Source organism: Balaenoptera acutorostrata, chromosome 1 (genome assembly GCF_949987535.1).
Source record: "Balaenoptera acutorostrata chromosome 1, mBalAcu1.1, whole genome shotgun sequence".
Lineage (NCBI taxonomy): Eukaryota > Metazoa > Chordata > Mammalia > Artiodactyla > Balaenopteridae > Balaenoptera > Balaenoptera acutorostrata.
The window spans coordinates 77,127,725-77,141,821 of NC_080064.1; the positions used below are offsets into that span (position 1 = coordinate 77,127,725).

Below are 14,097 nucleotides of genomic sequence, written 5' to 3' on the forward strand. Positions count from 1 at the left end.
TTTCTTTGCAGAGACATTGGACCAATTTCATAAACTTCATTCATATGCATATTTTCCCTCAGGGCTGCATTATCCTTCAATTGAATGTTTGTTACCTTTTCACCTAAATGATTTATTTTTTTTCCACACACAGCTTGGTTTCTCATACTTGAGGTTTTCATTATTAAAATAATATATTGAGTGCTTTTGCTTTGGGCAAACGTCTTATACTTAGAATGAAGCTCTGGTGTATGCTAGGGTTTTGGCAGTTAAAAAAGTATAAAGGTTCTTGGAAAGATTAATCTCATTTATTAAATATTAACATGAACATTTAAGGGTTTGAATATTTTCATAATGTGTTTCATTTTATTGGAAGCAATATGTATTGTGAAAAACTTTAATAGACCTTTACAAGATGTTAAACAAATACCTTAAAAAAATCAACAGGCGGAAATATATTTTGATGTATATAGTCACAAACTATTTTAGATGTAACTAGTATCTTTTAAAATAATTTTTAGTTTGTCATACTCACCATGAATGAGTAAGGAAGAGGAAAGGACCATCACTTTACCAATTTTTAAAATATTTTATTCTTTAAAACATATTCTTGACTGGTGTAGTACTTTGCGGAGTCCATTAAAATACTTGCCTTCAGGAGAAAACGGTCAAATTTGATGAAAGAGATATTTAGTCACATAGCTTTTCAACTGCCTTAGCAGAAACACTAAAGAGAGTACAAACCCAGGATACCCCAGGAAACCCAGGCAGTAAGATAAAGTATTAAATAAAGTATTCATTTAGGTTTAGGTTAATTAATTTAGGTTTCTAATTTAGACTGATCACTAAGAAGCACACATTTTATTTGCAAGCTTATATCTGCTCAAGCTGTGTTTTGGTTACAGTTATCTGTTTTGGTTTATCTGTTTTTATTCAGAACTTTAGAATAATAACAAAAATATCTTCTTGTTACATATTTGCATTCCTGTCCTGTCTTATTCCTTTTTGTCTTAACTCTATCCTTATTTTTTTAAGCACATTTCCTAGTTCTTCCTTCCATTTTTCCCTTTAGTGTTTAATTACTATTTTTTTTAAATTGGTGAACAAACCATTTTAAAATAATGCAGATATGCTAACATCATAAATTTAGAAATTTTCCAGTGGAAAAAAATTGTGTAGATTAGACATTTTCAAATTGTCCTAGGGTGCAGGCAATATAAAGTTAAATAAGTTGAAGTTCTTGTCCTCAGTGAGTTCACTGAAACCCCCTTTTTTACTATTATTATCACTTCATTATGGTTCATTATAAACAGTGAAAATATTACAGCTTATCCTCCCTTTTAAATTTATACCACTCATTTATCAGCAGCATCTATCACTCCCACTTTGATTTTCTTCAAATTTTATACAAAAGGAAAACATTTGAACATCTCTTTCAAAAACCTTTTTCAGAACATTTTCCTTTATAAAGGATAATGTCCAGCTAAAAGAAAACTATTTTAATGCTGTTTTTGATCAGACTCTGCTGAGATTTTTTTATGATCTAGCTACCTAGGGTCACATGTCAGCATCCGGTCTTAGAAAGATATTTGGAAATTATTCTTGATCCAACAGTCAGTTTTATTCAGGTCCACGTCAGGTGTGTACCTTTGTGGTCATCCCCAGGAATGCGTATGGGTTTTCATCACCATCATTTTGGTTTCTCTGTATCACCCCTGTTGTCTTTTTCAGAACAACTGAGGTAAATCAGTAAAGAAACAGATATGTCAGGACAAGAAACAAATAACTAAATATTTCACTAGGTTTAAAATATCCTAGAGAGTAATAAAGTGACAATATTTTAGGCTTAAATAGAGTTTGGTAGTATGTAGATTCATGTGAGATTGTCCCTTTTGCCTTGTACTTATCTGCTGAACCAGTTGAAGTTTGCACCACTTTCTACAACTTTCAACAAATATGTCACAAACACTGTAGAAACATTTTAAAAATTATTTTAATCATTGCAAGTAATATGCAAGAGTTGGCTTTTTATTGATTTGTATTACTAGCTCGTTCTGTAGCATTGATCCTGTAGATGCTAAGGAGTGATCTCTCAAGTCAGATTTCTAGTTAAATCCCCCTCAGTTCCTTCCCAGCTCAGCAGTCTCAGCCACATGACTTCAGGTCTTCAGTTTCCCCATTTGTAAAATGAGGATAATTAAAGTAACTACTTCATGGGTGGTTGTGCGGATTAAATATGATAATGTATGTGAAGCAGTTAGTTTGTGACTCACACAGAGCTGTGTTAGGCTCTTTTAAAACTCTGTCTTCGTTCAGTTACCATGTTGTCTTACTGGTGTTTTCTTCTCCCTGTCTGAGTCTGTGCTGGCCCTCCTTATTCCCAAGTCCTAATAAGGCATTGCTCAAGATCCTCTCTTTGCCTCCAATGTTCTCTTTTGGGAAGTTTACCCATTTTTATTTATCAAGACATCCAAGCAAGAAACTTTAGAGGCATCTTGAACAGCCCTTTCCTTTGCCACATATATCTAGTCAGTCACCAAGTCTTTTGAACCTGGCTTCTTTCACTTAGCATAATGCTTTTGACATTCATCCAATCTGATGCATGTATCAGTAGTCAGTTCCTTACTGAGTAGTAAGGATGGAGGCACCGCCATCCTTACTGTCCATCTACCAGTTCCTGGATACTTGGGTTGTTTCCAGCTTTTGGTGGTTATGAATAGAGTTGTCAAAACATTTGCATACAGGTTTTGTGTGGACACAATGTCTTCATTGCTCTTGGGGAGAACCTAGAAGTGGGATTGCTGGATTGTATGGTAGCTCTGTAAGACACGGCTAAGCTCTTTTCCCAAGTGGCTTTATGATTTTGCCGTCTCACCAAAAGTGCACGAGAGTTCCAGTTGCTGTGTATCCTTACCAGCCTTCGGTATTGTTGGACCACACTCCCCCCTTTTTAAAATTTGGGCCATTTTAATAGATGAATGCTCTTTTTAAGAGATAAATAATTATTTTAAAAATCTTTTATTCTTAACATCATTATCAGTGGGACCAATAAATAACAACAGGCCATTCACTATTTTTGAAACAAGACAATGGGAACTTACCACTAGAAGGATTTGAAGGTTTCTATGTACACTTTAGGGATAAGAGAGTCCAGAATAAATATGAACAGTCCTCCCTTGTTATTTGCAGGTTCTGCATCCACAGATTCGTCCAACCACAGGTTGACTGTATAAGATATCTTTTTTCCCCCTGTGAGACTGCTGATTAACTAGAAGTGTTAAATCTGGTATGAAGCAGAAATCTCAAAGCGTAATGCTTCCCAAAGGCTATTCAGCCCTCCTTCAGCTTCATCATCTTCCATTTAGGCTTTGTCTAGCCAGTTGACAAGTTTCCTTTCAAAAGTTCTGAGTATGCACTTGTTCTTTTAGCTGTTCTTGCTGTTCATTCATCTATCTAGGCTATACAGAGTGTGGGTGTAAGGAAATGTGCCTGGTTTGTCTCTCTTGCTGTCGTACATGTATGCTGACATGGCAAGAATAAGGTTTCTTACCAACCAGCCGCTCAGATTATATTTTTTCCCTTTTGATCGCCATATAACATTGCAGATTCCTACCAAATCTGCTGTTCTCTTCCTAGGAAGATTATGTTCTAATGGGTCAATGACAGTTTAGTTTCCTGGAGGGAAGATGGGTTTTCTGCTCTTCCATCTGAGCCCTCCTGAGGAACAGCTCAGATGACTGACCAGGGTTAAAGCTGGAGTCTGCAACTACAGAACATATTTTTCCACTGGTACAAAACTACCTGTTTGGCAAAAGTTTTAAACATACAAACGTAAGAGGATGCTTGTTTCCTAACTAGCTGAGCTGAATGGCCTGATGCTCTTTTGTCATGCCTATTTTCAGTTATAATTCCTTGCCTTTATGTCTATACAGCCATACCCTAACTTATAAATAATAGTTCTTAGCCATTTTCAGAATAAGTTCACATAGGTTATCTCATTAAAATCATGTTTCATACATATAAGCACCACCCAAAGCCATGCCCCAGAAAGTCATTTCCCAGACAGCAGGAAGAGTTTTGTCAAGTGCCACATCCCCCTTTCACTTCTACTTGGTAAGAATTTCTGTCTGTTCCACATGTCAGGGACTCGGAGAAAGCAAAGGTAGGAGATGTTGTGGGATGAGGTAATTCCCAAGGGAATAGTTCATGTGGATCCGTGGCTAATAATGAAGATGATAAAGGAGGTTCCCAGGGAACCCCACAGTCTTAAGAATGGAGTCATTGCCCCACTGCCCTGTGCTTCCCCCTTTTAGATTCCTCTTATAAGACTCAGCTCTAGCAGTTAAGGTACTAACTATGTATCCCAGATACCTCCCTACCTACCCTCTTCTCACTAGTGGGTGCACTGTCCCACAAAAAGGCTTTTGTAAGTGGCCAATTCACAACGGTCTATTCAACCTAATTCTAATATCCAACACCTATGTTTCTGACACCTTTCTGAACACTAGTGATAAAGCCATGAACAAGAGAGAAACAATCCTCTGCCCTCATGGAGCTTCTACCCTGATACCTAATTTGACAGTGCCGTATATTGGCAACAATACTGTTTCTTCCTTTAAAAATTTGTGAAAAATTTTTTTTTACTGAATTGTTGGTTTTATAGGTTTATGAGCTGTTCAGTGAAAAAAATACGTCCCAAATTCTAATAAACCAACTCACAAATTTAATATAATAATGTTTTACCAAAAAGTTCTGTGTAGTTTTCAGTATTCCCATGTGTACAAAGGATTTTAGTGATTTAGACTTACACTTACTTAATGGTGAGAAAAGGACTAGAATTCAGGAGAGTTGACCCCTTTTTACACACAAAGCAATTTTATAGAATACAGCTTGTTTGTAAGTTAGGACTTCCTGTTCAGTTAATTTACAATAATTCAGAGGCTAAAAGAATCAAGTTATATCCAGGCACCGTGCTTTTTTCTCTTCTGTGGTCTCTTTTCACTACTCATTTGCTTAAGCATTTAGTATATAACATTTATAGAATGCCTGCTGTGAGTAAGACATTTATTGTAACAGGCAGAAGTAAGGGGAAAATGTGAAACTAGTTAGGTTAGCTGTGTGCTTTTTAGTGCCTTTGAAAAAAGATTTTAGTAAGAAGGGAAATTCGTTATAAGTAGTTAGCTAAATTGAGGGTTTCTGTGGACAGACGAGTGAACCTATCAAGATTGTCAAGAGAATAAGCAACTTTCACTATCTCTTATTGAGTCATACAGCTTAAGCTTACTTTTCTCATTTCTCTCTGTGATTCCCAGTTTTAGAGAGATTGCTAATTTTTTTTAATCTTTCAAATAGTACTAACCAGCGGGCAAGTATTTATGTATACCAGGCCCTGCGAATATATAAAGGAAGTGTGAAGCACTGTGCCTACCCTCAAGTGGCTTATAATGCTATTGGGGAGGAAAGACTTACAAGAGAAATACTAGCAGGACAAGCCAAGAGTAAAACTGCCTGATAGCAATAGCTCCTGGGTGCAGGTGTCAAATGAAAGCAGATAGCACTGTGTGCTGGAGTCATCAGGAAGACTTCCTAGACTTCACAAGATTTTGTTATTGCCCGCTTCAGTTTATTCCGAAACAACAGCCAGTAACCTTTTTTCCCCCAGCTTTATTGACACATAATTGACATATAACATGGTGTAAGTTTAAGGTGTACGATGTGATGATTTGCTATACACATATATTGTGAGATGTTTACCACAATAAGGTTAGTTAACACATCCTCACCTCACATGATTACCATTTTGTTGTTGTCGCTGCTGTCGTGATGAGAACATTTAAAACCTACTGACATAGCAACTTTCAAGTATACAGTAGGTACAGTATTGTTCATTATAGTCACCATGCTGTACATCAGATTCCATATCGTGACACTTCTCTGCTGACTCAGGAAGGCCTCCCTCTTGATACTTAACATGCTCTACAAGGCCCACGTGATCTGCAAGTCCTCTACCACCACCCCCATCTCTCCACTCCCATTCTCTGTTACTCTCCCCTTCCTGATTCTGCTGCAGCCAGATTGACCTCCTTGCTGGTCCTCAGAAATGCCTGGCACTTAGCTGCTTTGGGGCCCTCATACTTCGAAGCCTTATCTTCCTGGAACACTTTCTCCTAGATATCTACATGGCTCTCTTCTCATCACATAATAATAGTGCTGCCTCCCTGGAAAACCCTGTTTTGAATTGTACTGTCCCCACTTCTCCCTATTCCATGCACTGCATCATTTCTCTCCTTAGTATTTTTACCATCTAACATATTTACTTATTTGTTGGTTTATGTTCTGTCTCTCCCAAGTAGAATGTTAACTCCAGAAGGATGAGGAATTCTGTCCTTTTTTTTCACTGCTGTTTTCCTAATATTAGAATAGTTCCTGGCATATATTGGATACACAAAAAGGTATTTTTTGAATGAATGAATGTAATAGAAAGAATAGGAAAATGAGAAAGGCATTCTAGTTAAGGAAGATAGAATGAGCAAAGGCATGTAAGGAGAAATAGGAGTTGTCGGGAAGCAGAAGAGGTGGGCCTAACTGTAACAGACAGATGGTTTCTTGTTTGAGGAGAGTTGAAAATAAAGTTAGATAAGTAAGGTAGAACCCAAGACATAAGGCAAGCAGACATTAACAACCAAGCAAAGGAGTTTGGGTTTGAAGTCAACATAAACAGTAGGGGTATTTCAGGTTTCTAAGAAGAGTGATCTAATAAATTAGGAAATATCAGTTGAGAATTGGTATGAAGGTAGACTGAAAGGGAGAGAGACTGGATGCAAGAAAACCAATTCTTATTATTATAAAACCATGAATTATTGCAGTAATCCAAGCAAGAGGCCTACAAAGAGGGCAGTTGTGACAAGAAAGGAAGTGAGGAAGACAGGTCAAATCTCTGAGAAAGCCTACAAAAGAAAAAATCAGAAGGACTTGGTAACCGTGCTAAAGAAGAATAAAGGAGTCAGGATAACACTAAGGTTTAAGGCTGGGATAAGTGAGGATATTAGAACAGGAGTCAGCTAGACAATTCTAGGATGTGCAAGGGTGGCTAAAGTATACTCCTTCTGTATTCCTCCAACTCTCTATCATTCCCTAAGGAAATAATGCTGAAGACTTAATGTTTTTCACTTCTATCTTGTCTTTAAAATTAGCGTCACGGAAGTTAGGCTCAAATGATCGTGCTTGTGTGGACTTCTGCTGTATCCATTGATAATGTTTATCTAGTTTGGTGGGTCAGAAGTGAGAAATCATTGCTATGTGAAATTGAAATGTTTTATGTAATTCTTGCTAGTAAAATTTAAAATTATTTGTCACTCAATTTTCCCTTCTCTCCTTTATCTTCAGCTGTAATTTTAAAATTCTTATTTCTTACTTACTTTATTGTAATATAATCCTAAAATATTTTCTAATCTCCACATACTGTATTTTATTTAAATTAACTCATGTTTTTTTCCATATAGAATTAATAACTCAAACTTCAATTTCAGGACACCCCAAACAGACTGAAAGGGTTGATTTCACCTTTTAAATTTTGCTCTGTTTCAGATTTGGTGTGAAGAAGAAGCCAATTTACATTAATGTCATAAGGGATCCTATTGAGAGGCTGGTTTCTTACTATTACTTTCTGAGATTTGGAGATGATTATAGACCAGGGTTAAGAAGACGAAAACAAGGGGACAAAAAGGTAATATTTTAGTTTTAGAATTTTTATAAAGATAATTGTTTATGAAATGCAATGAACAGTGAATGCTTTTAAAATTTATTAATGATTATAAATATATTCCTTGCTTATTGTGGAAAATTTCAAAAGAACCCAAAAGTATGAAGAAGTAAAAGTAAAACTACTTTGTAGTTGATATTTTGGAGTATATATAATATTTTGTCCTTTAAAAAAATATTTTACTTTTGTTCTAGAGCTGAATATTTGTTTTATTATAGCCCTATTAATAATTTTCTATGAGATCACTATAATAATTCATTAATATGATATATTTGTGTAATAGTTTGGTTCTCTTAATCTTGATGATGGCAGTTTACGTTGATTTGTGATCATCTGTTTAGGGACACTATTTTGTTAAAGCAGCTTATTTTTTCAGGCAAGATGAGAATAATAGCTTAACAGGGTTCTTACTTAGCAGGTTCAGATTTGAGTTGTCTTCTATTTAAGTGCGTCCTCCAGAGTAGCCCCAGACTTGTTTTTCTAAGAAACCAAACTGTGTCACTTTTCTGGTGGAATACCTTTACTGGGACCTCATTGCTCACAGGATTGCCCAAGGCACAGGAGACGCAGTCTGACATAGCCTGAGACCTCCTGCTCCTGCCTCATTTTCCCCTCAGGCACCTAGTGCCTCACTGGGTGCCTTACCTGAAATGTCACCGTCCTCCAAACTTATTACTTCATACTTTTTGCACACGTGTTGTTCCCTATATTTAGAATGTCTCTCCTTCACTCTGGAAAACTCTTTGTTCACCTCTAAGATCCAGCTCAAATGTTACCTCTTTCATAAAGTCTTTTCTGGCAGTGAGCCGTGTCCCTTTCAAAGTTCCCAGAGCACTGCATTCAAATCGCTATTTTTTAAATATTTATTTTGTGGTACTTGAATTTTTTGTTTACATATATGTCTTCTCCAAAAGGCTGTGAACGTCCTGAAGCAGGCGCTATATTTCCTTCACCTTTGTCTCCTCCATATCTAGTACGAGTACGGTGCCTAGTTCATCTGTACGCGTTCAGCAAATGGCTCAGTGAGGGAATTCTGCACCTTTTAAACCTAAAGTGTTGCCTAGTGGTGATAGATACTTGATGTATTACAGTAATTAACACCCAACAGTTAATTTTTTTCTAAGTTGGATGTGCCCTCTGTCACATGAGAAGGCAATGGTTCTTTTGTTTTATTTACCTGTTTATGTTTTCTAGAAATTGCTATTTCTTTCCTTAGTCTCAAGGCTTTAGACAGAAGGTACTGATCCAAACGGTACCCTTTTTTTTCAGCGTCCACTCATCTCTTAGTATTATATAATCTTCTAGAAAAAATATATATAATTATATTATTATGGATAGTCTGTAAAATTTTGTAAAATCTGTAATATAACGCTTTTGTGACCTAGTACTTTAAAATTTATTGTTAGTTATTTCTAAATTCACTTCAATGCTAACTACTTTCTTTTTTCATTTTAGCCCTATCATTTGTACTAGCTCTTACTCAGTAATTGTTAGTATCCATCTCCCTCCTTCAACTAAAGGAATGTTAGTGTTGGTAAGGAAAAGATTCACAGTCACGTAGGTTCCTACATGTATCACGTCACGTCAGCCCTGGATACCGTGGTTTTGTGGTTGCTATCCTATGTAGTTTAGGGAATTAGGTAACAATAATACTTAATATAACAACAATAATAGCTCACATCTATTGAGTGCTTCTTGTTTATCAAGCTCTGTTTTAAGTCACATATTATGTATTTTTTCAGGTGGCTTGTACAACAATTTTATGGGATAGTTGCTGTTGTTGTGTCCATTTTACAGATAAGGAAACTGGGGCACAGAAAGGTTAAGTACCTTGCCCAGTGTCATACTACCAGTAAATGGTGGTGCAGGAATTTAAATGCAAGCACTCCAATTCCAGAGCTCACAGTCTTAACCTCTCTATACCCTTGAAAAAGGAGGGAGAGAAAGCAACATGTCACTCGATATTTTTGTATGAGAGATGTCCCAAAGTTGTATATTCAATGCTCACAGAAAAACCCAGGCAGATATTTTAACGTAGTCTCCCTTTCATCTTTGAAAGCTTTAGGTAGGTGTGCCCTCTCCAGCCTGGAGATTTAACCAGTCTTCACCCTAATGATGATAGGTCTTGGTTTGTTTTTTTTATGTCATTATAAAATACATATTAATACACCTGTTTATTTAGATGTAATATTAGTAACATCAGCAAAATACTATTGTATTACCTTAATTCTCATGAGGACAGGGCCATCTTCAAATGCTTTATCAAAGTAAAGAATTACTTTGTTTTGTGACAGGCAAAATAGACCTTTTCAGTCTTGAAACATGTTGAAACACACGTTTTTAATAATTTGGTTTGTTTCTCATGACATAAATGTTGGTAACATTCTGGCACCTAATGAGTTAAATAAAGTTGTTATATTGCAAATAATTCCTTAATATCTTTAACTGGCAAGAGTTTTCTTTAATAAACTCATATCTGTAAAGTTGGTAAGACTTCGTGGCATATAGCATTTTGGAAGACGGCAGGGTATTTGAAGAAAACAGGGATTAAAAAGTGGCTATGATGATGTAGGGAATACCTGGCAAAGGCTAACGCTGGAAATACTTTGCAATGGCTTCATTTCCAATTTCTGGTCACACTGTCAATAATTTCAAAGCCATTTTAGTCATATGTATATGCCTGTGATAGCTTTCAGTTGATCTTGTAAGGAACATAAGATTTGTTTTATTTGGGAGATTTCAAATACTCTGTTTTTCAAACTTTATACCTAGAGTTTTGCATAATTTAATCTCTGTCCCAATACCTGGAAAATAGGGATATTTAGTAATCCAAAGGTCAGCATTCAAGAACTACAATGTATAAATCAGTGGTTCTCAAACTTTTTAGTCTCAGAACTCCTTTTACTCTTTTTATTGAGGACCGCCAAGGAGCTTTTATCTATGTGGGTTATATCTATTTCTGTTAATATTTACCAATATCAGTAAATTTGCCAATTGACTGAGAAATTTTTAAAATAGTAACTAATTTAATAGTAACAGTAGGAGACCATAATATGGTAACATAAATAATATATTTTAATTCAAATAACCATTTTCAGGAAAAGGTATAAATAGTGGCATTTTACATTTTTGCAAATTTTTAAAACACCTGATTTAATATAATATAGACAGCTGGATTTTCGTATCTGCTGCTGAATCAGTCTATTTAATACATTCTTTTGGTGAAATGTATGAAGAAAATTCAGCTTTACACAGATATGTAACTAGAAAAGGCAGTATTTTAATAGCCTTTTCAGAAAATTGTGGAGATTCTTCTTTAATATTACACTAAAACTTAACTAGTAGTAGTTTCTTAAAGTTATTGAAGTGTGGAATCTGAAACCATAGCAGTTAACCTTTTATGTTCTGCTGCATTAAAATCCACTGATATATTTCATACTTTGAATGGATTTTTTAACCAAGCGTAATTTTTTAACCTCATGTATTGGTCATTTGGAACACATTAGTTCACTGAGTTATGTGGATCTTCCAAGTGTTGGCACATTTTACTATACAATATCAAAAATTCACATTCGTTAATGTCACCACTTATCTCATCAGAAAAGTCTTTAAGTATTGGGAAACCGTCAGGCTTATGGTGACAGAAGAAGTAAAAATAAATTTAAATTTTTATATTTTTTAGTTTGAAAGCTTAGCTTTTATCACTGGCACCCACAGGATTTCTCCACCTTGACACTTGTTGCTTTCGGCCAGAGAATTCCTTGTTGTGAGGGCTGCCTACACATTGTAGGACGTTAAGCAGCATCTCTGACCTCTACCTAGTAGCACCTCCCCTACACCCTCAGGTGTGAGAATGAAGAAGATCTCCAAACATTGCCAGATGTTACCTGGGGGTCAAAACAGCACCAGTTGAGAACCGCTGGGCTACTAAGACTGTCAGTTGTTTTCTTTCAAGTGTCAGGCCCACTTTGTTCATTTTAAGAAAACATTAACCAAATACCTAAGTTTGAATAGTTTGTCTCTCAGGCCTTCTTTCAGCATAGGCCTTCTTACAGCTTCCAAATAAGTACACCTATAATTCTCATCACTCACATTTTCTAAATACGTAAATATTTATCTTATGAATATTTCAGTTTTGTACTATCCTATAGATTATTAAGCATTTTTATTAATTATTGTTTTATTAGCAGAACACCAAGGGGGTTATATTATGGAAAGAGTGTATAGTTACATGCTGTAAATAACAATCTAAAGGAGAATCAGTTTTTGCTTAAGAAGTACTCATTGATCTCAGAGATCACAATTCCTACCCCAATTTGCTTTTCGTATTTCTTACTCTAAATTAACTAGACTTATTGACAGCTGTAGGAATTATAATGAATTCAGAATATTATACCTAAAAATATGTATTAGTTTATAAAAGATATTAATGAGGTTAGAAGAATTCCATACTTAGCCACTACCTGATCCTACTACTGGCTTACAAAATACTGCTTCCGTAGTGCTTAGCAATTCATAATCCCCTGACTGTGGTTTGCTTATGGAACATGGATTTTACATAAAAGCATTTGAGAACTTATTACTGTTTGCTTAGAAAGTGTTTTATATGTAAAAAGCACCACAGGAAAGCAATATAATATCTTTGCAGTTCATATTTAAAGGTTTGATAACTTTTTGTTGTAGACCAGTTTCTCTATCTCAGTAAAAGGTACAATCCAGAGTCAGCCTTGACCTGTCATCTTCCCAGGCTTCTGATCGAACTACTATATATGTGGTTCCTTTCACCAAAAGAGAGAAAATGGAAAGAAAAGTCCGTTGTAATGAAGTTGAAGAAAGAGACGATGAGTTCAAATTGGACATTATTTTTAGTCATGTATAAGCAGATGGAAATATCCACTAGAAATGTATTTGTGTCTCAAGAAATAAATCTGAACTTAATCATAGATTTGGGAGTCATCAGCATTAGGTGGGAGTTGAAACAAGGGATTGAATGAAATTGCACTTGGGAAACATATAGAGTATGAAGAGAGGACCAAACGAAAAAGGAAGAAGAAGAAGAGGGGGTGCAAATATGTAGCTCTGGGGAATGACAACATTTAAGGCGTAGGCAAAGGGAGGGGAGCACACCAAGAAGACTGAGGTTGGAGAATCAGAAGACAAACCTGGCGAGTCCTTGAAATGCATGGAAAAATAATTTCAATCACGAAGAGGTTAGTGAATTGAGAATTTAAAACTTTCCCTTAGACTTGTCAATGGGGAGGTCAGAGAAGGTGTTTATGTGGAATCCAAAGGGTTGAGGAGTAACCGTGAGAAGTTGAGACTGAGAGGAAAGACTACTCTTGAGATAGAAGTTTGGCTTTGAAGGGAGCAAAAAACATGAGAAATGTTTTACTGAAGACAACAGATACTTGGGCATATTAGTATACCTGAAGAGAGCAAGGGGTGATGATGGAAGAAACTGGAGAAAAATTGGTGAAGCAGGGTCTCAGAAGGGGGTGAGAAAGGGTATTTAAAGATAGGAGGAAATACTTTTTTACAGATGAGGGCAGTAGGGGCTGCAGATGCAGATAAGCTTTTATCTAAGCAGGAATCAAGGGAGCTCACTCTCAGCTTCAGTTTTCTGTATAAAATATGAAGCAAGGTCATTTGTAGAAAAAGGTTTGAATGTAAATATAATTGCCATCACTATCAAGCATCAAATTTTGTTTAATTATTTTAACCGACAATTCTAGGAATTAAATATTTAAACTAATAATCTAAATAGTCTAAAGAATATTTCGATATTTCCTGCTTTTAAAAATATTTGTATGTAGTTCACAAAGAATTGCTCTTTCTAAGCATAGATGGTGTTTAAGTGAAAAAGCTGATCATAATTTTTTGTTTCTCTGGTGTACTGAACTGAGTTTTGTTTTTGCTTTTGATTTTAAGAAGAAATTTTATAAGAGAAAAACATTTATTTATAGAAAATTCTATTTCTGAAATGTGGTCAGAATGTTTAGGAGAGGTGAATAGAAGTTAGCAAACAAGTGGGAAAGTTCTGGTGGGCAGCATTTGAGTGACAGTTGCCTTCTGTGCTGTGAGTAGAGAAGCCCAAGGGCTGATGTCACTGTTGGAGTCAGTGGAGAAGTTCATCTTGATTAAGACGCCAGTGGATTGATTCATTGAGCTGTATGTGGTCAAGATGGTACTGAGTTTCGTTAACTTGATTTCACTCACTAGGAAATGCTTGGTTTACTTTATGCATCACATATTTATAAAGAAAAAGGAGGGACTTCCCTGGTGTCGCAGTGGTTAAGAATCCGCCTGCCAATGCAGGGGACATGGGTTTGAGCCCTGGTCCAGGAAGATCCCACATG

At 35.9% G+C, this 14,097-nt stretch overlaps 1 protein-coding gene across 2 annotated transcripts in view; it reads left to right on the forward strand.

Annotated features, from left to right (window-relative positions):
• Positions 1-14,097, forward strand: part of HS2ST1 (heparan sulfate 2-O-sulfotransferase 1) — a 198,085-nt gene that overhangs the window by 168,230 nt on the left and 15,758 nt on the right. For both annotated transcript variants that reach the window (XM_007173055.2, XM_007173056.2), the window contains exon 4: positions 7,567-7,705. In XM_007173055.2, the coding sequence (XP_007173117.1) occupies positions 7,567-7,705 (139 nt within the window). The remainder of the gene's footprint in view (positions 1-7,566; positions 7,706-14,097) is intronic.